At 45.4% G+C, this 25,524-nt stretch overlaps 1 protein-coding gene across 7 annotated transcripts in view; it reads right to left on the bottom strand.

The window, feature by feature from the left end:
* schip1 (schwannomin interacting protein 1) overlaps positions 1–25,524 on the bottom strand; it is a 243,300-nt gene that overhangs the window by 21,043 nt on the left and 196,733 nt on the right. For 4 of the 7 annotated variants that reach the window (XM_030442470.1, XM_030442478.1, XM_030442493.1 and 1 more), the window contains one exon: positions 23,308–24,087. In XM_030442470.1, the coding sequence (XP_030298330.1) occupies positions 23,308–24,087 (780 nt within the window). Of the gene's footprint in view, positions 1–951; positions 1,352–9,498; positions 9,868–18,072; positions 18,199–23,307; positions 24,088–25,524 lie in introns of those variants that run through there. The other 3 variants (XM_030442500.1, XM_030442516.1, XM_030442509.1) reach the window with 3 other exon arrangements.

Raw genomic sequence — 25,524 nt, 5'->3', positions numbered from 1 at the left:
AAAGGGCAGACTATGGATTTGTTGGAAAGATTCAGGGGAGGAATCTGCTTTATCTGCCAAAGAATGCAGCAGATTTAAGGATAAAAGCCTGGTATCTCATGCCATTATGTCATAACTCTGCCCCAAATATCCAAGCACTTTAATACCCAAACTTCAGGCATTACGTCAGCCTCAGTCTTTGGGCGGTGTCACACACAACAAGCAAAACCCCATTAAAGGAACATGGAGAGATGTGTTTATTTGTTTTTTCGTGAGGGTTGGATGAGGAGATTGACAGCACTGTCGTGTTTCTGTGTTTCTGTTTGCGGCTGGAGGCAGGAGGCAGTTAGCGTAGCTTAGCATAAAGACTGGAATCACGGGGAAACAACCAAAGAAAGTGTAAAAATGAAACTTTTCCGAGTCGAGGTGGGTTATGACCTGGACTTTTTTCTTGGCGGGGAGCAGTGACTTCCTGGCGGTTTCTAGTCACTGCACCCCACCACGAAATAGCGCATCATATGACCCAACACAACTTGTCATTTCTACACTTCTGCATGGGCTAAGAAACTAGTTTTAACATTTAAATATATTTTTTTTTAAATGTCGCTATCTCTACACAGCCAAGCTAGCTGTTCCAGTGCTAAGCTAGGCCAACCCACGGCTTGTTGTAGCTTCATATCTTGCTTACAGATATGATTCTAATTCTCGGCAAAAAAGACAATACATATATTTCCAAAAACCTCAAACTATTTCTTTGACAAAAGACAGCAAAAGTAGTTGGTTGTGTGTGTGTGTTTCCATTCTTGGCGGGCACCAAGAAGAGAAAACCATCAGCGTAGTCACATGTATATGTTTTCCGACTCTCACCACACAGATTTTTCCAGAAGCCCTCAGGATGCATTAGTTTCAATGTTTAAAAATGACTTATAAGCATTGGAGTAAGACACACACAAACACGGCCTGGCCCTTTACCTCCTTGTAGTCATCACTGAGGTAGAGGCTGGATGTCTGCCTGATGACATCATCCACTCCAGCACATCCTTCCATATTATCCAACGCCTCCCTCATCCTTCCCTCCCCTCTGGTCTTCCTGTCTTTTCCACTCCACTCTCCACTCAGTAGGTTTAGTCCAGACCGACTCCTGTCTGAGTCCAGTCGGTGCTCATCATATTCCAGGCCAACTCACGCCCGCCATTATCTGACATGAGAAAAAAAAACTCCTCTACTGGTGGCTTCTCCTTCGACTTTCTCCTTACATTTTGTGACACTGTCTCTCTCTTCTGAACGCTCCACTCTCTCTCCTATAGGTTTCCTCTGTGGCTCTGCCTCTCCCACAGGACCATGAAAGCACAATGGTCAGAGGTAAGGCCCCTTTAGACCCTCCCTACCTTCCACCCTCTGGTCAGGGCGGCCTCTCACAGCCAGAGAGAGCAAAACTGAGGAAGAGGGAGAAACTCACACTGGTGTTTTTTTTTTCCATTTTCACGCCCTGACGTGAGGACGGCAGCTGCTCGCGACCAGTTTGGAAAGCGACACCTCAACCATGGGATAGCCACAGTGTGTGTGTGTTTATGGCAATGTTGTGTGTGACTATGTGTGTGTGGATTCTATCTCTCCCTGTCTATATTTATTCTCCCTGTTGCGCCCAGGACTCCTTTCTGATTCTTTCTTTTTCAGCTACCTAGCCCTCTTATCTGAATTGGCTGACAGTTGCGTATGTTTCTGAAGGAGAGTGACTTAAAATCTACATTAGCCTACATATTTGTGGCGAAATGAATGCGAAAGTGTGTGTGTTTATGTAACAGAGGAGGTAGTGTGCCCTCTTTTCCTGCTAAGGTAAAAATAGAGCTCCGTCTGGACTCCAAAGCCAGCAGCCCCACAGCCCCGGCCAGCTAAATAAACCCTGACGGAGCACAATGGACCATTAGTCTGGCACACAAACACACATGCTCGCACACAGTCACTCGCCCCCGCTCGCTCACGTACACAGAGATTGCTTCTGCTTTGTATCAGTGGCTTACATTTTCAATCTGAGCTCTCCACGGTGTGTTATGATCTCATCTTAGCGAGACGTTATCGAACCGTGACTCATATATTTGTCATCACCCGCCCAGACAGAAAATTATGTCCACATACGGCCTCAGAACCACACCGCGGGGTAACATGACTTCACACCAACACACAAACCATCAAGTGGTTGCACAGAGAAATTGTAGGCATGACATGAATGTGGAAAACCATTATCGTCATAATTCATACGAACCATTACTGTGTAATGATTGAATCGAATGCACATTAGGGATTTTTTCTCTAGTTTGGTGAATAACCAGTTGATTATTTTTTTGTTTAACTGCTTAATTGCCTGTGAAATCGGTGAAAAGTAACTGTCAATATTACCCAGAGCCACACTGTGATATCTTCAAATTGCTTTTTTTTGGCTGACTAGCAGTCCAAACCCAAAAGATAAACCAATTAAAGAGGATATAAAACAGAGAATCATCTTATTTGAAAAGTAAAAAAGAAGTTAAAGAAGTAAAACCGAGCATCATATTACTGTTTACAACTACAAAAGCAGTGGGCTCAGTACTTTTTACACATGTCTCAGTAGCAGCAAGTGTAAACCCACCATTGGCTAACTCATTGGTTTGTGGACTACAGTTTTAACACACCAAGTCTGGCATCATGGATGTCACCATCTTGTTTTTTTTCCCCAGCCCTTAAATAACCATATTGGTAAAGAAAGTGGAGCTGAAGAATACATGAACTGCTTCTTCCCTGACTGTTAGCAGCTTGTGAATGACAATGTAGCTGCGCCATACGCCCTTTTTTATCATCTGTTTTATTCTAAATGGGAGCATAGTCTACCAAATGAACAGCATGGTCTGTTCATTTGGTAGGGACATTTTCTCATAAGCTTATATACCATTAGACTTCTTGTCTTGTCGCAATGAGTATTTAAGCCCCCTGCTGGCCATTAGCAATACTGCATGTTTAAGGCACTTCTGTATTGGCTTTAATCAGAATCTCCATCCATTATTTTATACAAATAGCCAGATCTTTAGTCTTCAATTATCTAATGAGATTTCTTCCTAATTCAAAGGCTCATTTTGCTCATTTAATACTTTTATTGATGTACCGGTAATTCTTATGCAGCCAGTTAGTGTCAACACTAAATTTGCAGTTCTCTGACTCTGATACATTTCATAAGATTGTTTCTTAAATGTAAACAATTATTAGTTTTAGCATTTTTTTAGCAGCTAGCATAGTAAATTGTTCCTCTGTTTTTCCACAGTTAAAGGCTTCATCTAGTCAATGCACAAAAATGTATGGCTTGGAATAAGAAATACACCATATCTGTCAAGTAACTAGACTTTTCTGTGCTTTTTTTGTCTTTTAGGATCATATATAGAATGTTAGTCTTTGGTTTTAGACTGTTGGTTGGACAAATTGAGCAATTCGACAATGTTAATTTGGGCTCTGGGAAATTGTGATCAGCATTTTTCACAATTTTATAGGCGACAGAAAATATAACGATAAAAAATTAATAGAAAATGAATAGAAAATGAAAGTAATGGTTAGCTGCAGCCCTTCTGGAAATATAACTGTACCAAACTGAAACTATAGCACTATCATAAGCCTCGATAAGACACAAGACTTAAGACTTTCAGAGCTAAATCTTGTTAAAAGTTAAAAGCTTCTCTTCTCTTCGAAGCATCAAACCTCCACCTGCAGACCGATTAACAGCATGAATCATACTAAATAGTCAGAGATCTAACGGGAAGACAGCGGTATCGGATGAGAAATAAAATAGCCAGCCAAGGACAAAGGGGTATACAAGAGAGACGAGAGGAGAGAGACGAGAGGGAAGAGAACGCCAACTGATACTGATGAATATGAGTCACGCTCATCTGTTACTCCGCTGAGAGAGACGGAGAGAAGACGAGAATAACACGAGAGGAGAGAATCACAGATGAAGACTGTGGGGGAATAATGCATTTACATGATAACATCAAAGTGCATTCGAGCAAACGCACACGCAGACACACAAACACTGAAGGGTTAAATGAACAAAATAGGAAGTGGGGTTGATTCAGCGTTGATCCCTGAGGATTATGGGTAGAGCACAGCGAATTGTCTGGCTGTCTCCTGAATCCACCCACACTGGACCGATGCTGCTGGGCGACAATGCACACACACACACACACACACACACACACACACACACACACACACACACACACACACACACACACACACACACACACACAGGCCAATAAAACTGCTGGTAGTTGTGAGCGAGAGTGGCCTGTTTGGGGCTGAAGGGTGGGGCCGCCCCGATGCTTCTCTCTGCTTCATTACTGAGGCTGACTTCATAGTGAAGGTGAAGTCAGTGCTGCCAATTCCAATGGGATACAGGAGGCCGAGAGGGAGGGCGTACCTGCGCTACTAATGCACGAGGAGCTGGCAGTGGGGATATACAAGCACTCACGCACACACACACTGGCAAATGTGCACAAAAGCATGACTTCAATCTCAGTTCAAGGGCACAGACTGGGGATAGTCCTAGCTTCATCTGTGAGACACACACACAGGTTAATAAGAGCGACGCTCGACTGTGGGGTCAGCTGAGAGAGCAGGCAAACGAGAGAGAGAGAGAGAGAGAGACACACACACACACACACACACAAAACGGCTTATTGTTCCAAGTGAACAGAGGGTGACTGTGGGAGAGAGGGTTCCTGGCACCTCCTGTAAGCCTGGGATCCAAGGCCAATGGCACTGTGAGAGTGTGTGTGTGTGTGTGTGTGTGTGTGTGTTTGTGTGAGTGTGTGAGCATGCATATGTCTGATACCTACTCTCGTGATGTACTCGCTCTTTTTTAGCTCAGTTAGGGACGGGCACCCTGGCCAACAATATCTCCATCTATTTATTCACAATCATTTTCAACAGTCTATATGAATATACATGAAATGTCCTGTACACTGTGGCCGGACTTGAAATAGCCTGTGAATATCTCCATTTGCACCATTAATACACATTCGGTGCATTTGTTTACAGTATGTCACCGAAGGGAGAGCCACATTATTGTCAGTAATATTCCATCTAGTTAGTTACCTCACTCTACAGGCATGTTCACACCTGCTCTCCCTTTTTTCTGGAAGAGACAATATTCCTACTAAGTTGTTTACATTTCCATTAGGGCATTTAGCAGTTCACAAGATGAATGACAATGAATATTCCAATAATATTCCAGTTTACATGCATTCCAACGAACACAGCCTCCCCCTTAGATAAAGCCAGAGAGTGTTCTTAACCCTTTTCAAAGTCCACTAGATGATGTATTCTAAGACACATGAATTCATAAACAATGTGTCGGTTTGTCTTACTTAACTCTTTATGGCCCCTTCTTCAGTATAAAGATGGAATTTGTGCCAGTTTTCCAAAGTTCCTAAGTTTCTGTATCTGTAACACGTACTACTCCTTTAACGTGTGTGCTATTGTAACTCCGGATCACATTTACTGACACATACGAGAGGAATGCTGCAGACTCGGATCTGGCCTTATTTTGGAAAGCAGGAGGAAAAGAAAGGGGGCTGCTGCCATGGCGACGTGGTGAGAATTTCTCCATGGCGATGCTCTGTGTTCCAAACAAATTGGGCTGCGAAAAGGAGCGCGGGGCGGCCCATCAGGAAGTCTGCTAACTCACACAGAGGCCAGTCTTAGAGGGAGAGGGCAGTTTTTGGCAAATTGTATGATATGAGGAGCTTGTGTTAAAGGAAAAAGAGGCTCGCTGGGGAACCTACGTTCTACATACATCAAACCTCTAAACCACGATTCCTCTGGCTGTATGTTTGAGGGAAAGAATGCTTTTTCCCCCCTCAAATGTTCCTTTCTTGGACAATATGACCGAAAGTCTACGCCATGACAAGCTGTCACATTTACACTGATAACAGCGGATGTAACAGTTATTTTTCTTTATATATATTAGTTGCTTATTAGCAGATAAACTGGCGACCTCTCCAGTGTTTACCCAGCCCCTCGATCAATGCCAGCTGGGATCGGCTCCAACCCCCCCCCCCCGCCGCCCTCCAAAGGATAAGCGAGCGCAGATAATGGATGAAGGTATGATTATATTAGTTCATTATATTTCCTTTCTTGTGTCGGCTCCTGTCCTGATTAATCACAGTGAGACCATTTAAAGGAATAGGAAATTAGAGCTGCAATGGCTGATTGATTAGTTGTCAATGACGCGATGAAATAATGGCCATCAGCAAGAGTACTTTTTAAAGATAAATAAAGTCAAAAATTCTCTGAATCCAGCTTCTTAAATATTTTCTGGCTTCTGTGCTGCTCTATGACAGTCAACTCAATATCTCAGACCAACTAAACAATGAAGGACGTCCTCTCGGGCTTTGGGGAAACGCTGATCGACATTTCTCACCATTTTGTGACATTTATAGGCCAAACCGCTAACTGATGGACCACGAAAACAATCGACAGATTCATCAACAATGAAAATAATTAGCTTAGCTTTGCATTGTGACTACAGAGAGAGAAACAGACAGCCCGGCTGTGTCCAAAGTGAAAAAAACGTGCCCTCGCTACGGTGCAATCTGTTTGTTTATTTGTACATAAACAGAAGTGTAAACATGACAATTAGCGGTTTCAGGGGGAGCTAAATGCTATAATTACTTCCTGGCACACTCGACTCATTTATCATGTCGGTAATTCCATACATTTGGCTTCACCGTCCGGCCTTATTGATCAGTTCTGTCATTCCTGCGTGATCCGTCAGTGGCATCTACTGTACCGCTAGTCCTCATTTATAATTCATCGGGGCCACACCTCATATACTGTTACACTGAGCACTCCCTCGCCGCTCTCCAGTCAAGCATGAAAAACTGCGCGAGCTCGTGGATACATATGCATGACCCGAACACGCGTAAATACTCACACACATGCACACGAATACTGCAGTGTGATTTAGACAAGCAACCAGAGGTCCTGGGGCCTTGGCGAGCTGACAGTGTTCCCGCGGCCCCCCCCGATGATGACAACACTGCGGTCGAGCTGATAAATCTCTCCGTCACCCTTCAACCTGCCGGTGCTGCAGCGGCACACGGGCGATACAGCACAGCAGAGGTTTACAGATTCATAAGGGAACGTGAAAACAGGATGACATATTGAGACCTCGGCCGCTAGTAAACACACCGAGGAGCGGCGTGCTTTTAGCTCACTTAAGCACTTAACAAAATGAAGAGCAGCGAGATGGAGAGGACGGCTGCAGCGGATGATTTAATGATGTGATGAACATTTTGGGCCTCGTTTGCAAAATTGACGCAGCTTAAATCAATAGATGTTTCTGGTCAAAATGGTCGCTTTATTGGTTCACCCGGGGTCGGCCTCGGACTTAATTGGCTAATGCTTTCTGACATTAAGTGGGAGCTGGCCTCAAACATTATGGAGATGGAAAAAGATGCCTTTCATGTTTCTCTGACAGAGGGACCGCAGCTTAATTAAAGGGGAGGAAAACAATGACGCTGATAACCAAAACAGAGATCGCCCCCGAGACATAGACCATCCCAGGAGACGACTGAAAGACGGGGACAACCTCCATCTTTTTCCACTTTATCTGTTTACTCCTTGTCCATCTCACGCCCTCATTAAACCTCCCGTCCCGTTCCCTTTCCTCCTCTGCTCTTTCCTCCCATTACACTTTGCTTCTTTCCATTCCTCGATGTGTGTGTGCGCCTGTGAACGTGTGTGAGGGGCGCTGTCTGCCTGCTGGTTGCCAGGTTACCGGTCTAATTGAGGGGGCCTCTAGAGATCCACTGTTATCAGAGCCTGGACCCTCAGTTCAGCTTACCGCTTCCTCTAATTCTCTGCATCTCTCTTTGCTTTTCCATTACCAATAAACTTTTTTCCCCTTGCATTTTCATTCTCTTTATTACGTCTCCGTATCACGTCACATCAGAGGGCCGTTGTCGTTTCTCTCTTTCCGCCCGTCTCTGCCTTCATTGTGCTCAGCCCGCGCTGTCAATACTTTCCCTGTTCCTGTTTCATCTCCTCCTTTCATCTGCTGTCTCCAGCCCCTTTGGCGTCACTTTCCTCTGGTTATCTGCTTGCTCATTCCTCGCATCTCTCTGCCGCTCCATCTAGCTTTTTTTTATCTGCCACGAAAGCATGGCAGGAAATCCTTATCCCGTTACACAACTGGTCCCTCAACCACGGAGGCGCTAATCTGCCCTCCTGACAGGACAAATATTTGGAATTTGAAGCTGCGATTAATGCAAATGTTTCTTGTGAGAGTGTTTTTGTGTTTTTTCCCCTAAACCGGAGAACCCTCGGGGGAAGTTTATTACAGCTAATCTCAAGCTTTGGAGGATGTGTGTGAAAGTGACGTGAATTTAGCTTTCATGAATGTTGATAATGCAACAGAGGTGAGTGTTCGCCGCTCAAAGGCCTTAAACCAGTCATTCAGTCATTTGTTTCCCAATACATTCATATACCAAAAATGCTCCCAAAGGGAGCGTTGGAGGACCTGGACTCTCCAGTTTCATGTTGATAAAACACTTTAAGTGCACCCACAAGGCCAATCCATTTCTCTAGGACCCTCATGTTTTCCTTCTCATCACTTCCTCTGCAGCGTTTCCCTGCTTCTTTCCCATCAAAGACGCTCCATCTCTTCCCCCCTGATGCCTCCTCTGGCATATTCAGCTCATCTCCTCTGCCTTTCATCTACCTCTCTGCTTGTTCCCACTCTCTATCTCCACTGCATTGCAGACTTTCTTCCCAAGCGGAGCTGGTTATAGAAAAAGCAGATGCATGGCTGTGATGAGCTCGCATATCCTTTTAATCACGACCCCTTCATTTTCCTCCCAATTCCTCGTTAGACAAAGTGGGACACTGCTGTCACATGTCGCAACACAATCACACACACACACACACACACACACACACACACACACACACACACACACACACAGACACCCACCCACACACACACACAACCCTCCGAGCAGCCATTCACATTTAAATTCTCTTCATCTTGTCTGCACCGTACGCTGACTTACATGCATCCACTTCTGCTGAATACATTTGCACACACACCGACTTCATTCATGACAGCATAAACTTGCACTTGCATGCACACCTCAGCTTCCTTGGCATGGATAGATGAGACTGGATGATGAGGAGGAGGAGGTGGAAGGCAGGGGAGGGTGGGACATAATTCCCTTGAGTCAAGTGCTCTCTTAGCAACCAGCCAGCCATCAGATTCACAACACAATCACGTAAGCACAAAACACAGACGAATACTCCCGCACAGGTCTATGCAGTGACACACATGTGCAACAATGTCCTAGTTTTCGACGTGACACACAAGGATCTGCGATGAACTGAACTGAGGAGATCAAACAGGACAATCGGAGAAACTAGGAGCAACAAAATCAACACCAGTTTGTTTGTTAAAATGGCAAAGACATTGAATGAATTAGTCATGTCACTCTAGAGAACTACCTGGTAAGAACAGTTTTCCTGGTGGACCATCCTCACAGCATCCTAGAGCGGAGCTGGCTGAGCTGAGGGGAAAAGGAGCGGGACTGGGACAAGATTCCCAGCCCTGCAGCGGTATTCCAGCGGAGAGGAGAGAAGAGTAAAGGAGGTGGAGCAGGGATCCCACCCAGTCCTCGATCCAAACTAAAGAATTCTAAATTCTCCTCCCTGTCAGTCAGCTAAGTCTTCACCTCCTGCTTTATTATCTCTGTTTTCGGATTGTTTTTCTGTTGACTGAGAGAGAGAAGGGCAGGATCTGATCGCTGCTTCCCCAAAGCCGAAAGAGGGAAGGGAGCGAGAGGACTGGAGGAGGGGTGTGAGAATGACAGAGAGAGAGAGAGAGAGTAAGAGAGAGAAAAAAAGAGGGAGGGGAGCAGTGAAAAGCAGAGAGTACACTCCCGGTCGCCTTTCTCTGTCTGGTTCGGACTGAGAGGGGGAGGAGCTGAGTGTGAGCAGAGCCGGCCAGCGGGGAGAGAGGACGGTGGAGGACGGAGGGAGGGTGAGGTCGGTGTGGGTCAGGGTCGGGATGTCATTCGTATGGAGTCGTGCCAGACGGAGAGGCAGACAGAGAGGAAGAAAAGGGCAGAGGAGGGACTTTCTTAATCAATCTTTATATGAATCCATTTCTGTGCTGCTGTCAGTCAACAAACACAGAATGCTGCAATACTTTAAAACAACTGAAACAAACCCAATAATGTGTTGTCAGCACCAAGTGTCCAAAAATGAACCAACCACCCACAGATGGCATTTATCCATGTTCAAATGTGAAATCTTCTACTTATCGTTTGATCTAATTTAACTTATAATCTAGACAGTTTTATATGCAGAAATATGTGTCACTCCCTGTAAAAGTCCACATGATGTGTTGGCATAGCATGGCATGTACATCTTCCCCTCGTTCTCTGTTTGTCTCTTTACAGGATTATAATCTCATAGCGGCAGATGGCTGGTCTATAATCCACACATGGGCCGACCTACTCACATAATCTCTCCCTTCTCCATCGCTCCATCCTGACCTCTACCCATATACTGTCATAAATCCAGCCCTTTGTTTTCTGGTTTGTCCATAATGTTTGATCTCAGTGAGATGTAAACATGTGTCCTCCTTCTGGAGAACTTAACGTATTATTTTGCAATCAGTTATTTAACCATTCATCAATTCAATTCAGAATGTATTCATAAAGACCAAAATTACAAATAATAAATTCTCCTCACAGGACTTTATTCTTTATTGAGCATTAAACACCATCTATTCTCAGACCACTGGTTTGAATAATGAAAAATGAAGGGGGAAAAGAACTGTAGAAAACTCAGACAGAGTGATTTATAAAAAATGCCGCAACATCCAAGAAATGTCAGGAACAGTCCAAAATGTCAAAATTCCATCTTTCATATTGAGGAAAGGGACTTCCAAAAGAAAAAAATAATGACATAAAAGGGCTAAAAAAATGTAATTAATATGCAATTAACTGGTTCTATTATAATATTAAATAAATTGACAAAAATTGATATTCTTCATTTGATTTTCCCCTGTATTTATTTACTTTCCCATTACATGTTTAATTATATGTATCTGTTTATTCACTTTTAAGTGCATTTACTTATCACTGTATTTATTTTTCTATATTATTTGCCTTATGATCCCACACAGTTATGTCTGTTTTGGCAGATTCGGGCCACTACAGTTTTGGTCTCTCAACAGTGTAAAACAAACAATAATGTTCCAGTTACAATAAGATAAAACAGAAAAAGCACCATCACATTTAGAAATTGGAATCTAAATCTTTGCGGGCATTTTTGCTACATACTCAAACCATTAAGAGTGTTTTAAAACTTTAATTTCTACTAATTGGTTGATCAGCTAATTATTTTAACACAAATCATACCACGTTCTGTTTTCCCAGAACAACACACTACGTTTTATGTTTCTTCACTGTAAAACTCCCATTAAAGCAGTGGAGCAGCTTTGTACCAGAATGTGGGGAATGTGACATCCTGATGCAATTAAATCAAACATCTGCTCAATCTTTAATTTGTGTCTTTTTTTTGGAAAGGTAGCTAGCTGCAAACACCTCCTGTTATCTCATCCCTCCTCTGCTGCCAGATCTCTCTATCCGGTATTGATCTCAATTGGGTGACGCTGCTTCCCCCCCGCCTGATAAGACCACTCTCGGGTTTAATGACCTGGAAGTGGATCGATGAGCTCCCTGCTCTGATCTCTCCGCTCGCGCCTGCACATCACCAACTCTGGTCTGGCCTTCTGCTTGATACCAAGCTGGGGCGGGCTGGAACAGCGCCCATCCTGTCACACTAACCTTGGATATAATTATCTGTGCATGACATTGACCTGCGAGAAACGTGTTTTTCTTCCAGCGAAAGCTACTGACGGGGCCCTCGTAAAAGCACTGTTAAGCTTACGCTGAGTTTATGGGCATACAGTAAGTAGGGGGGGAACAGTGAAGCTGAGCGATTAATGGCAGATAGATTAAAAAGCGGCTGCCGAAGAGAGTCAAACATATGGCAAGTCATGGGATCTTTTCTCCATTTTAATCTCATGTTGTTGTGTTTCTGCTGGATATGTTAGGTTAGCCGTTAGCTAATACATCAGCCAACAGGGTTGTCGTGGTATATTTTCTCCAGCTTATACTTTCTACCCTCTACTGCTGGATAACAACTGGTGATCTGTTGTGGACTTCTGTTGGATCACAAGCAAATCTGCTTATCTGAGGCTCTGAAACTCTTACATTTGGTGCAAAGTATAGAAACAAACTGAGCTCTCTTAAAATGTGGGGATGTTTCAAAGGAAGTGCATCGTCTGATGCACACGGGGCACCAATCAAAAGTCTCTATGATGAGCAGGGTGGTGAAGCTACAGCTCAACCATTTCAGTGGGTTCGCAGGCTTAATGGGTGAACAACATCAAACAAAAGCCAACACCCTGTAGATGTGAGTCGATGATGTCATGCTCCAGCTCCACTATTAAGATCTTTACAGCTTCAGATGCGTTGAATCAAAGGCGTTTCGCTGATTTCTCTTTGGGATCCACACTGAGGTGCGTGCACGCATACAAGGAGCAAAAACAAACTTTGATGTTCAACATCTCTGAGTCACAAGCAATCCCTCTTTCTCTCCTCCATCTCCATGGCAGCAGTCACCCCTGAAGACCCCCCTCCCTGTTGACCTTCACATGCTTTTGCAATGAGTCACAGCACAGGTGGAGACTGAGACACCACCTCTTTATATGCACCAGAAAAAGAAAAACAATACCTGACACAACCCAGACTGTGAAGCATGTAGCTCCTGATTCTTAAATCATAATGAGTATTAACCAAGTTAAATGGCGACAGCAAACAAACTCAATAACCGTGATTATGTAAGCGGCCTAAATCAGCACAAAGAAGATTCAGAACATAGATTATTAACTGGAGACAGGAGGAGACAGCAGGCAGACTGCAGTTCAGCCTCCCACACACACCGGCCACATAATGAGACGTTCGACTGGGTGGTGTTACTCTAAGAACTAAAAGACAAGTGCCTTTCTGCTAAAACACAGCTGTATGCTGATCCTAATGGCAAACTTCAGCAGCAGTATGTAATTTATGCCCGCACAGAGCCGGAGAAATTGCTGTTATGTGTGTCACTCTCGCTGTGAGGGAAGTGTTGTAGCTCGGCTGGCCTCATCCTCGTCTTCCTCGCACATCAAAACACCACTCATGTGTATTTAACTCTGCCATGTTGGCATATTTATAGATGCAAACAGAAATAAGAAACACCCTATCATAAGTCGCTGATGACAGAGTGAATAGCGTGGAGGTTCACTCTGCTCGGGAGAGCTGGAAACGATACTGTAGGTGGTAAATAATGCCCCGTAACACTCCGTACGGCTCATGGAAAAAACAGGATTCTCAGTCATGCTGCGACGCCTCCTCCCTTTCTCCGACAAACAGCTTGCCCTCTCTCTTTTCAGCCTTTTTGCCATCTACCCCCTCCTTCCCCTCCCTTCTCTCTCTCTCTCTCTCTCTCTGGCCTTTCAGTGTAGCTACATTTGCTTTCTTTTCACCACTTTTCTCCATCTTTCTCCTCCTTCCCCTCTCTTTCTGTTAGTCTGCCTCGCTCTCCTTCGCAGCGTGAAGAGGGGAGCACAGATGCTTTTAGCGAGCTGACATTTTGTGCCAGTGTAAAAACACTGCATAGCAAAGCAGGTTGGCTCAGTGTGAGGGCCAGATTCTGGCAGTAATGAGCTCGCTCTGACAGGGAGGAACTGATGTGGAAGGCCAGGGAGTGCATGTGTGTGTGTGTGTGTGGGTGTGTGTGTGTATGTGTCTGTGTGTGTGTGTGGGCTCAGTCTCATGATCATCCACCAGAGGTTGTTCTAATGAGGACTGTCTACAGTCGGTGGTGGGAAGACTGAGCATGCTGTGACCACCAGGCTGTATTAATATTTGTTTCACATGTTCAAATGCACCAGTAAAGCTGTAGACCAGCTGAGTAAATGAATAGATGACCACCAATTAAACTTGTGCAGCGATAAAGTCGTTCCAAAGCAGGAGCTGTGAGTCACAGTGAATAATAAGCAGCCGAGACGGACGAGATGTGCTTCTTGTTGTCTTGACTACGGATAAAAACTGGAGAGAGCAAACAAGAAATCATCGAAAACGAGAGAGAGAGAACTGACTTTAGTTTGAGTTGAAACAATTAGTTGATTAATCTACAGATATATTTTTAGTAGTGCACTTGCCTACTTGTGACTGTCAATAGACCATATTCATGCGGCGGCCATTTTTCCTCTGATTTCGTACTGCGATTGTTCTGTTCCCAAGTCGTGTAAATGTAGAGAATCTGAAAAGATCGTTTTCATTTCATTACTTTAAATGTGTCGAAAATGCTCAGAATGAATCGATAACTTTCCCATTGTGCTGTGTAACACTACCAGTGTACTGTTACCCAGAAAGTGGTTGAATGCTAATGTTAGCTGTTGTCTAAACGGGTTATCAAATAGGCTGTTTCACCTTGAAATATGGCCGTTGCCCCTGCAAATTTTCACTATCCAATGTATTTCCAGTTGCTCTATAGGTAAGCACTGAAATGATAAAGATTTGATTGATGACGTTTATACGGCTTGCAACATGGAACACGGGCCAATACGAGGTGACCTGACTCTGCCCAATAGGTGCTGTACATGTGCAACTGTTAAAAGAGTTGAGACGGCAGAAAGATGTCTCACTCTTAAGCTACTTCCAGCTTCATCTGATGCGGAAAACCAATCGATACTGACGATCACATCTATAAGCATATGTCAGTGAGACATGCATGGACGTATATACATAATGTAGTTTACTTATTTTGTCATGTATCAGATATATTTAGGCTTACTTAACTCCGTTAGCCGTGCAGCTAGCAGCCTAGACTGGTAGCCGGCTTTATTTGTTGTATGCGATGTATCTGAAACAGGCAACTCTCACTATTTCCTGCCATTTTACCGACAAAGCGACTGACTGATCAAGAACGTAATCGATAGCTGCAGCCCTACCTCGGTCTGACGGAATGATTTATTTTGAATTTTGAGTCTGTGAGGAGGTAAAAGTGCTCTGTTACAGCAACAGATGAAGCTCTCTGCATGACCTGGCACAAATTCTCTCTCTCGCTCCCCCCTCTCTCTCTGTCTCACACATACACACACACACACACCCACACACACACACACACACACACACACACACACACACACACACACACACACACACACAAACAGACATCTTAGATAACACAGAGGCAAAAATACCCTTGTTTTGTTGGGGTCTGTGTGGGTGTTTAGACATGATTTAAACATGTATTTTTAGCCCGATAAAAACAGACCAGATCACAACCCACTTCTCTACCTCTCTCAGACACACACACACACACACACACACACACACACACACACACACACACACACACACACACACACACATGCTCTGTAATTAGGAGCAGAAAAGACCAGTGTTTCATGTTTCAGCTCCACCCAAATGAGCACACTTGTCCATGCAAGCACACACACAAGCACAGGCCTCCGTGTGCGTGCATGTGTGTGTGTGTGTGTGTGTGTGTGTGTGTGTGTGTGTGTGTGTGACTCAACCCTTTATTCCTCCGACAACAGACAGGAGAGGTGATGGATAGCAGTTTAAAATCCCTCGCTGCTTAGAAAACATAAACCGTCTCTCCGAATTTCCAGCTCTCACTCTATTGTTGCCTTCTTAGAGTAAACCTTGTTTCTTTTTTTTCTCTATGCCTCAGCCTCGTTCTTACTTATAAGGCCACCCTGAGTTGAGTGTGTGCGTTCGGCTCCGCTCTGTAGTGACGCTGCAGTATGAGGACTGACAGGAAGTTATAACATTAGAGGGCCGTCTCCTCGCTGCTACATAAATCCCCATTTCCTCCCCAGCACGCTCTGCCACTCACGGCCCGCGCCCCCTCTTTGATAGTTTTCATAGGGCGGAGAGGGGGAAACGGTCTCCTGCTGTATTCTGCCGTCGTGAGAACATAAAGCTATAATGCCTCCCGACAGCTTGAGGAAGAGGACAATTAGCAGGGAACAGGAGTGGGAATGGTGGTTGAGGACAGGAGATGTCTGGGAGAAAGGGAGAAGAACAGAAGAAGAAGAAGAAGAAGAAGAAGAAGAAGAAGAAGAAGAAGAAGGTGGAGATTTGCAGCTGTGTAAAAAAATGAGTTGGAGGCTTGGCATGAGGCTAAGCTGACTTTTATGGCAGATAGGATATAACACATGCTGAAGACTCAGCGGGGTGAATCAGAGGAAGGGTGTGTTTGTGTGACTCTTTGCGTATCAGTGAGGATGATCAACCAGACTAACAGTTGTGGAATGTGTCGTCGTGGGCTGCGTTTTGTGTTGTCGCTTATTTCTGCACTATGTGACTTCAGCGAGTTTTGTCTGTAGTCAGCACCTACATTACGTTTGACCTGGGATTTGTGTTTGGTGTCGCACTCAGAGACTGTGGAGGGCGCCAAATTGCATAACATGCCTAAAAAAATGAATAACATGAAGGATCAAGTTGGTAAAAGGTGAAAGTTACCCATACAAATGAAGTATGAGGTATCAGAAAAGTACAGGTACCCTTAAAAATGGATTTAAGCACACCTCCAGTGACCAAACAGGAAGCTTTATCAGATCTTCTACACCCACAGCGTCATCATTACTCATCAAAACAAACAGCTCTGAGTGTTTTTGCGTTTGTTTACCTGTACAGACGAGGACAGTTCACCAGGCAGCTGATTAAACTGTACTTTGACATCGGATAAAGGCAGTTCAGACAGCACCACTCCTGTCTTGAACCTAATAACCCGTCGCTATGTCTTGGATGTTTATGTTTTCCCTGGTTACGGCTTGTGTGCAGCATGACCAAACCAGCCTGCAGGTCAACCTGAATAGTGCAAGCTTTGATTTTTACATGGTGCAGGTGCGCGCGCAGGTGCGTACCCCCCTCCAGACAAAACATGGAATAACAGGCAGCCTGACTTGTCAAACTGACTTCAGCTGAAGGCCACGCCGGGCTCCTCACTTCAACAATAAACACTGCTGTATATCTTCGCCTCTTTGCCTAACTAACACTCGGAGCAGACAGCTGGCCGTCGGGCACAGTTGGCTGATTGAGTGTGTTGAATCACCAGTGCTGAGGGAGCTAACTGACAGGCTGCCCAGCCCTCCCAATCAGATTTTTACCCATTTAAGGTAGTTTGTTCTAATGTTTTGCTTCTGCCGTTTCTGCTCCCTCAAGCAAAAGACCATCAGCTGCGCCTTCTTATTTGACTTCTCCTTGATTTGTATTCCACATGTATACAAGAAGACCCTCCAAACAAATTCATTTGCATGCTTTTGTTTGTCTTTCTGATTTGACGGCCTCCTCGCTCCCTCCATGCAGGTTAATGTGCAGAAAGTGTGTGCAGTCAGTCGCCCGTGCTCTCTCTTTGGTGTGTGTGCAAGTGCAATTTTAAAAATGTAGCATGTGTCACAAGGTATCCAAAGGCAACACAGACATTTGGACCCGTAGGGTTTTGTCTCGGGTCAGTTCTTTGAGCTCTGCTCAGTGTGTCACACGCTTCCTCAGCACCTCAAGGTAGAGGAACATTCAAAACAGGTGTGTAGCACGAGGCTTTGCTTATTTAAAACAGGATTCAAATACATGTGCGCTGCATATTTGATGATATTCTGTAGCAACCAACATATGGTCAGCCTGCGTGAACCTGCTCTTTGTTAGGGTCACGTAGAATGAGGAACCTGAGATCTGTGGATGGGATGTGCAGCTGGCTCTACTTCATGTCTCCACATATTTAACTTTTTTGTTACACACAAACACAAAAGCAGAGGAATGCGGAGCCTCTAGGCTATAATTACATCCCTCTGACTTTTAGTCTGAACTCTCTGAAGTTTTGTCTTGGTTTGACTACTGCCACATCACACACATATAATGTACAAAAAGAGTCTGAAAAGCACCGCAAGCACCTTCTACACATCTTACGAGAGGTCATTTTTGTCAGCTTTACCTGAGTTAAGTGCCCGACTTCCTGTGAGGAATCCAAGGTTAAGCTGAGAGGAAAAATACTCCACTGATGAAAAAAAAGGAGAGGAGAAAAAAAACACATCTACCAACACTGGCAGACTGTCAGGATACCACGAGAAGAAAAAGATATCCTTTGTGATTTAGTGAGGTGAGTGTCTGCCTGCCTGCCTGCCTGCGTGTGTGTGTGTGTGTGTGTGGACTAATAGGAGACTGAGGCAATGTGTGTGAGACGAGTGTGTGTAAGCTGTGGCGTGCAGAGGGCCGGGCGTGTATCAGCTGGTACCGGCACATACATGCGCACACACACACACACACACACACACACACACACACACACACACACACACACACACACACACACACACACACAAGGAACAGTGGTTAAGCCATGTGGGCTGAACCAGACACCAGAGCCTCAGAGAGCAAACTCCACACCTGGACAAAGCCCCCCGCCCCCCGTCTCTGAAGCTCCTCCCACTTCCTACCCATACATACGTTGACTACTCCTCCATTCTTGCCGCCTTTTTTGGCTCCCTCAAACCGTAAATCTGAGCCCACTCTCACCTCCCTCCTCCTCCAGCAGGTCACTTCTGATCCCTCCTATCACGCTCTACATTCTTCTCACCTAAATTCATGCTTCCACTGCTTTGTTTTTCCTTTGCAAACTTTTGGCTATTTATATCCACTATAGCGCCACTTAAGACCTCTCAAACCCTACAATTTCCATCCTCTGCTACTCTCGGCCTCTCCCTCTACGTGCACAGTCTGAGAACTGAGAGAAGGTGGTAGTTAGGTTGTAAGTGGAGGGTTTGCGAGCGCAGTTCAACTGCTGAACTTGTTCACGATCATAGAGAGCAGAGTGAAGAGAGGTGAAACATAGAAACCTCTGCTTTTACTCTTTTCTCAAACGCTCTCTAGTTCTTTCCCACCCTCTTATTCTCCACAGCCCTCGAGTGCCTTTCTGAGGCAGAGTGCTTCACACTTGTACAATTTGGTTCAGCTCTTGGCCTTTTTCTAATTTACTGTTCATATTATATGGTGTGCTTGAGCAGCGCCTTCCTATTAAGTAGATGTTCACTGACTGGTTACTTCCTCAGACAGCTGGAAACAGATGCAAGGCAAATTTGTAAATATGTAATTACATAAATTATATAGCTCTGTGTGGCATTTACACAGACCTTACCAAACAAGACGATACATGAGAAGACGGTCCTGCTGTGCTTAAGTACAAGATGGTGAGACTGTACAAAAGATAACTGTTGTGACTGATGTGAGCAGATGTTGTGTTTTATAACATTGGTATTTTTCTACCTGGATCCCATTTGAAAGGAGTCCACTATTGGGCTTGGAAGCAAAACATTCTGGTGGCCATTTGCAGAATCAGTACTTCCTTTGAAACGTACAATATGTTACTTTTCTGAATCAAAACACAACAATCTTATCTTCACTCCTGGTTATCAGCCTCACGGAGGTGACCTCAATTGTAGGGTGTTTATGTCCCGTTATGTCGAATGCTGCCCGGAGCTGGAGGGAAAATAGCTTCTCTTCTTGAATGTAACGTTCGGCAGAGGAGAGGGGGAAAAGAAAACAGAGGTCTGGAGTCTCTGGTGAGTGCTAAAATCAGAGCATTTACGTTATATTATGGCTAATGTTTGGGGCGGATAAACACTGTGTTAGTAATGTAAGGAAACAACATAAGTTTGTTAGAGTTCAGGGATACAGGACTATAAAAGCAGACGTGTTTCTAAATACGTTACATACCGCAGCTTTACGTCTCTGCCTCTCCTGACATTCTCATGCGAGAAAAGGATCTTGCCCTTTAACAAAGCTGTTTTTCTATGTAGGGATCCTTTCCATAATGTTGTCAGACACTAAGAATAAAAATCTGAGCCTGCTGGCAGCAAAAATATAGACGCTTTTTATAGATGTACGCTAATGACGTGCGTGTGCCCAGAGGGATTACACTGCAGCCCGTTTCACAGTTACAATGAACAAATTCCCCAAAATGCTCAAAACCCAAATAGGCTCTAGGGTTATTTAGGGGCAATATGCTTAATCTCTTTACTGTACAGTATGAATATGTATATTATGGATTTCACAGATGTCACGAGGCATTAGTGTGTCAGTGTGTGAAACCTTTGCCTAAATGGTGTGACTGGTGCCTGCTGTTTGACAGATATATTCCCAGAGCTTGTTTGTGCTTGTGTTCATGAGATTGTGTGTGTGTGTGTGTGTGTGTGTGTGTGAGCTCGTCTCTGTAAAGTGGGAGTGGTGCGGCAGGTCTCAGCACAGGCCCTATCTTTATAACCACAGTTTGCCCATGGGGTGTTTTTAAATTGTGTGAGTAAGTCTGGGCGTGTGCACTCTGAGATTGAAAAAGAAATAGCCTGTAGGCATGAATTTGTGCTTTTCCAGTGTGCACCTTAGACAACACAGGTAGATTTCTGAGCATGGATATCCATTCATGTAGAATGACCCCATCTCTGCCTTTTTCACCTCGAGTCCAGCTCGGAGGAATAATATTATCGTTTATCTTTCAGGGGTGCGGTGCTAGGCGCAGGGCTAGCGCTAGTGTTACCCCTGGTGTACTTGAGGTCCCTGTGGGACCCTCTCTGCCACGCGACTCCAGAGTTCATTAGGAACAAATTACAAACAGGTCAGTCTGCCTTTCATCTGCATGAATTCTCTAGACCCCACACCCACAGCCTGCAGGCAGATGCTGAAGCAGCCAGACACCACACCCTAACTAAACACACCTGCTCCAATATGACTGGTTTATTGATTTAAAATTGAAACAACACGCAGTCTGTGTCAATCCATTAGTGCAGCACACGAAAGATTGTGGGGTAAAAGATCAGTGCAACTGTACTTGGTAATTGCTTTGAAAGGGTGACCAGTCGAAAGGAACAATTTGAAATTTGACTTCTTTGCCAAAAATATAATTTAAGCGTACCTTCAAAATTACACACTGCTACTTGACATTAAGCTAAATTAACTTTTTCAAGACTTGCGGACTAGGTGACTGAACAGGCAAGGCTAAAGGAACTGTTGCCATGAAGATGTGGACAGGACATCAGGAAAAAGTCTCAATGTGAGTGACATGTGTGTAAATGTTCATATATTCTGTATATATATATATGAGCAAATATGTGTTTTAGGCATATTGTAGCGGCTGCTTCTGACTGGAGACCGGCTGAACCCGTCTCCAGGCACTTAGCGTCCACTACAGATTATTAGCTCTGAGCCTCACTGTGTCCCGTCTTACTAAAAAGCACAGATGCTTTTGAAGCTCTACTGAAGCATGAATATCTCCATCCCTCTGGACCCCGGCGAACATCCCAGACAGACAGACCCCTTCGAACATGAACACGCGCATCATCTCGTCGCTGGTGGTGCGTCCCGCCTGAGTGGATGACTAAATATTTAACAACATTTCAAAAGCACCAGCCCCCCCTTTTCTCCAGGGTGTTGGCTAAGTCCTGCAAATTTAAGAATTAAGAAACTCAGATGCCCCTTGACATAGGGAGACACCGGGGACGTCTTGTGGGGAATGTCTCAGTCTCTAAACTGACACTTGACTGCTTTTGTGCTCTTGTTAGCAGGTTAGCAGAGGGTCAGTGCTAGCATACTAGAAATCTCTAGGACAGGACGTATATCAGAAGCTCGGTAATGGATTGTCTGGTATGATCCTGGACAGAATTAGCAGAAGCACTTAAATGATTTTAAGAGTAGGATTGTCCAGGATATGAGGTTTCCTCTCCAGTCTTTTCCGCGATATCTCGTCTGCCCCCTGCTCCGGTTGGATTACACAGCTAATTCCAGTTTCTTATCTACACAGAGCCATCAAAATCTGAGGCCCGGGTCGGTTTTTACTTGTTATAGGAGACACCACTGGAAGCTGCTGCACTTTATCACCATCAGGACTAGGCTATCTCTATCTCCCACACCAGGCCTAGAGTATGCCTTCATGTGCACACATGTGAGACACCAGCAGAGACCGCGAATGAGCAAAGAAGTGCATGTGTGTGAATGTGTGTGCAGGCGGACGACGGCGACCACATGTTTAGACAGAGGCGCTCTTTCAAGAGATTTTCCTCCACCCAGGTCAATTATATCACAGCCCACTGCCCGGGGAGAGCGAGACGGAAGGAGAGCAGACTTTCCCCAGACTAAAGCTAAACCGGGAGGTGACCTTCTCGGTTACGACAAGCAGCAGGTAATGAGCATTGACGTAAACACACGAGCCATGTGGCCCCCGAAGTGCCTGGTCCTAAAGATACCATCTTTCTGTCCTTTCCTCCCTCTTTCCTTCCTCTCATCCCCCACGTCTCCCGCTTGCATTCCTGACATGCCTCAGGGAGACAGAGGGGGCCTCCAGGACAGACAAACAAAGACGCACAACACACACACACACAACACACTCACAATGGCACTGGCTGCAGCCATTGTCTGTGTGCACTGAGGAAAAGGTCTTGGTGCTTGCATACCAAAAGAGAACAGCAATCCTCCTTTTCTCAACACACACATTTGCCCTGCCTGGCTTAGTTTTTACTTAGTGACATGAGAGCGAAGTGAAAGCACTGAAACTGTGGCTGCTGTAAGCAATCCTCTGCTGCTCCTCCCTAAACATTTTTAAAGCCACACCCTTCTAGACCCACAAACTAACAATAAATCATAAGATGCTTGCTGTGACTTAGACTGAGTGATGTCATAAGTGAATCAAAGCAGTCTTTAGCACTGGAGCTGCTGGTGTGTTAATAAGGGCCTGCAGCAGCTCTCTGCAGAATGTCAATACAACACTGACCTCTTCTGGTGGAAACACGACATGGCCACAACAAAGTACATCGACATTTTTGAAAATAGGTTAAACAGATACAAGGTGGTAAGGTCAGCAGGTTGTGACATACCAACGTGTCTGAGAGGAACCGGGTCCAGTTTACTTGCACTGTTGGACTCTCTGTACTGATGCACAGTCCAGACCTCCGTGATGGTCATGTTTATGCCCGTGCCACATAGCTTAGCGCTACATTAGCTGACTAATCCCTCTTCCTTACTCCAGCTGACCTGACCTCATGATTCCAGGGTCCATCTGACACGGATCACTGCTGGATTACAGATATCACCAGAGCGTGGGAGGAAGAATTATGTGAGATAACCTTTGACACACATGCAGAAAAGCATAAAAACCACAGACAGATGGGCACAAAAAGACACTTACTGAGGTGTAGTTAGTCTTGCCCATGTTGTGGTTCTGGTTCTGGTTGAGGTTCTGGTTCTCCTGCTCTCTGCACTGCAGCCCAGCCAGGTGTCTCTCCAGGGCTGCCCAGTCCATGGTGGGCAGAGGTTCCTCCTCTACACTCTCCTCCTCTTTGTATCCCCCCATCCGTCCCCCAGTCCCTCCACTGCCTCCTCCACTACCACCACTGCCACCACCCCCGCCAGTGCTGCGGCTCCCCCTGCCTTGACTGGAGCTGCGGTGCCTGGGCTTGGGAGTCCCTGTGCACCCTTGTGGTGTACCGGGAGAGTCGAGCTGGCTGCTCCGGGGCAAAATCAGATTGCCGTTCTGTTTCAGTTCCTCTGGGACAGCTGCAGCTGAGGTAGCAGTGCGTCCGCTGGGGAGGGGCGGGACGGACTTCACTTCCTGGAATTCTTCGGCGAGGCTGCGACTGTTCACTGTCTTCCTGTAGCCTTCGCCAAGGCCATCAACCCCCACAACACCCCCTCCGCCTTCCTCCTGACCAGGAGGCTGTGGAGAGGTGTAGTCCTCGCCATACTCGCTTTCCCACTCCTCTATCACCTTCTTCTTGTACTCTTGGTAGTCCTCGTCCTCCTCATAGTCCTCTAAGGTGACCAGGTCCAGAGAGGGGGAGGACTTGTAGTCCTCCAAAGTGGCCAGGTCAAGAGAAGGGGAGCAAGGCGTGACCTTGTTGGAGTTGGACTCTGAGCTGGAGCGACTGGATGCATCACTCCCCAAGTCCATGCCATCCTCCCGGTAATCCTGCAACGACAACAGAGCAGAGAAAAGGAGTGAACTTCAGAATCAAACAAGAGCTGTAAAGAGAGAGAGAAAGAAAAGAGAGGGAAGGAGGAAGGAGATGAGAAAAATGAAAAGAGATTTTAGGGAAGTGTGAAGCCACAGATTAGTCACAGCAGTGTTGTGGTTTGAGACCGGCGACCACAAAGCACTTCCTGTCCCGCAGGAACTTCCTTTTCTGCACAGAGTCATGCCGTCATTGTCTCTCTCGGACTCGTTGACCAGCCGTCTGCTATACAGCCGTACCAGCCTGTGTTAACCGATTATACATTCCTCTGCATCGGTGAATGTGTACGTGTGTGTGGGCTTGCGTGATGCTTGACACACACAGCGAAGGCAGAGCCGTGTGGCTGGATGTGTCAGAGTAATCTCCCACCACCCACTGCTACATCTGCACAGCTCCACAGGGACAAAACTGGGTGTTATGAGGGGTGAGAGTGAGTGACACCGACACGCTGATGCACAATAGCACACCAAACTGTGACACGGACAGATGAGTCCAGAGTTGTTGTTGTCTAACCTTGACTGCGATGCTCCCGCCGAGCTCCCAATCACCGCCTGACTGATTAGTTCACAGCTAATGAAAAGTCCGCGTTGTTTACAGCCCTCCACAAATCTCCACCTGACCCGAGCCTCCTCTCGCCGAGTTATCAGTCTTTTTCTCCACAGGAGTGCATTATCATAGTGCCTCACACCACTTTTAAAAGTTAATGAAAAGCAAGGAGCAGCAAAATTTCTCTCAGGGCAAAGAGAAATTAACGACACATTCCTGCCTGATCCACATTATGAGCTGCTGTGGAAAGGAAATTAATTATGAAGATTGCTGATTACTGGTTAAGACCACGAGGGCTTACAGTAGGTTTTTTTGTTTGTTGTTGTTTTTGCCTCTTACACAAGAGGAGCAAACTGCAGTTCATACAGTACCATCCTCGTGATGATAAGCCTTCTTCAGTGAGACCACACCTGTGCAGACGCCGGCTGTTGACGTCAAGGGGCAATGCAGAGCAGATCTAAGTTGGGGAAAAAGCAATGTGACTCAGCATCTTGGAAGACTAGGTGCACAAATTGCTGATGCGATGTAGAGACATAAGCCACTTTGTGCTGAGGATCTTGCATTCCTCCTCGAAACGCCAAGAGCCCTGAAGAGAATGGGAGCGAAGCTGCTGTGAGGATGCCAGTTTCCTTTGACCTGGTGGCAGGTTGTCTTCAGCTTGACAACATATTGCAATGCTGTTGGGGTGCTGGGACCTTCGATTATTTCACTCCCTCCCAATGCCCTGCTTGTTACCCTCCAATACATGCAGTAATAGCATTTAATAAACCCATATTCAGTTCATTGGGATGATTTCCAACGATCTGCGGGTTCTTGACATGCGAACTCCAGGAGCCCCTGTGGGTTTA

The sequence above is a fragment of the Sparus aurata genome, chromosome 2 (assembly GCF_900880675.1).
Source record: "Sparus aurata chromosome 2, fSpaAur1.1, whole genome shotgun sequence".
In the NCBI taxonomy this organism is placed as follows: domain Eukaryota; kingdom Metazoa; phylum Chordata; class Actinopteri; order Spariformes; family Sparidae; genus Sparus; species Sparus aurata.
This window is presented reverse-complemented; position numbering and strand designations above follow the sequence as displayed.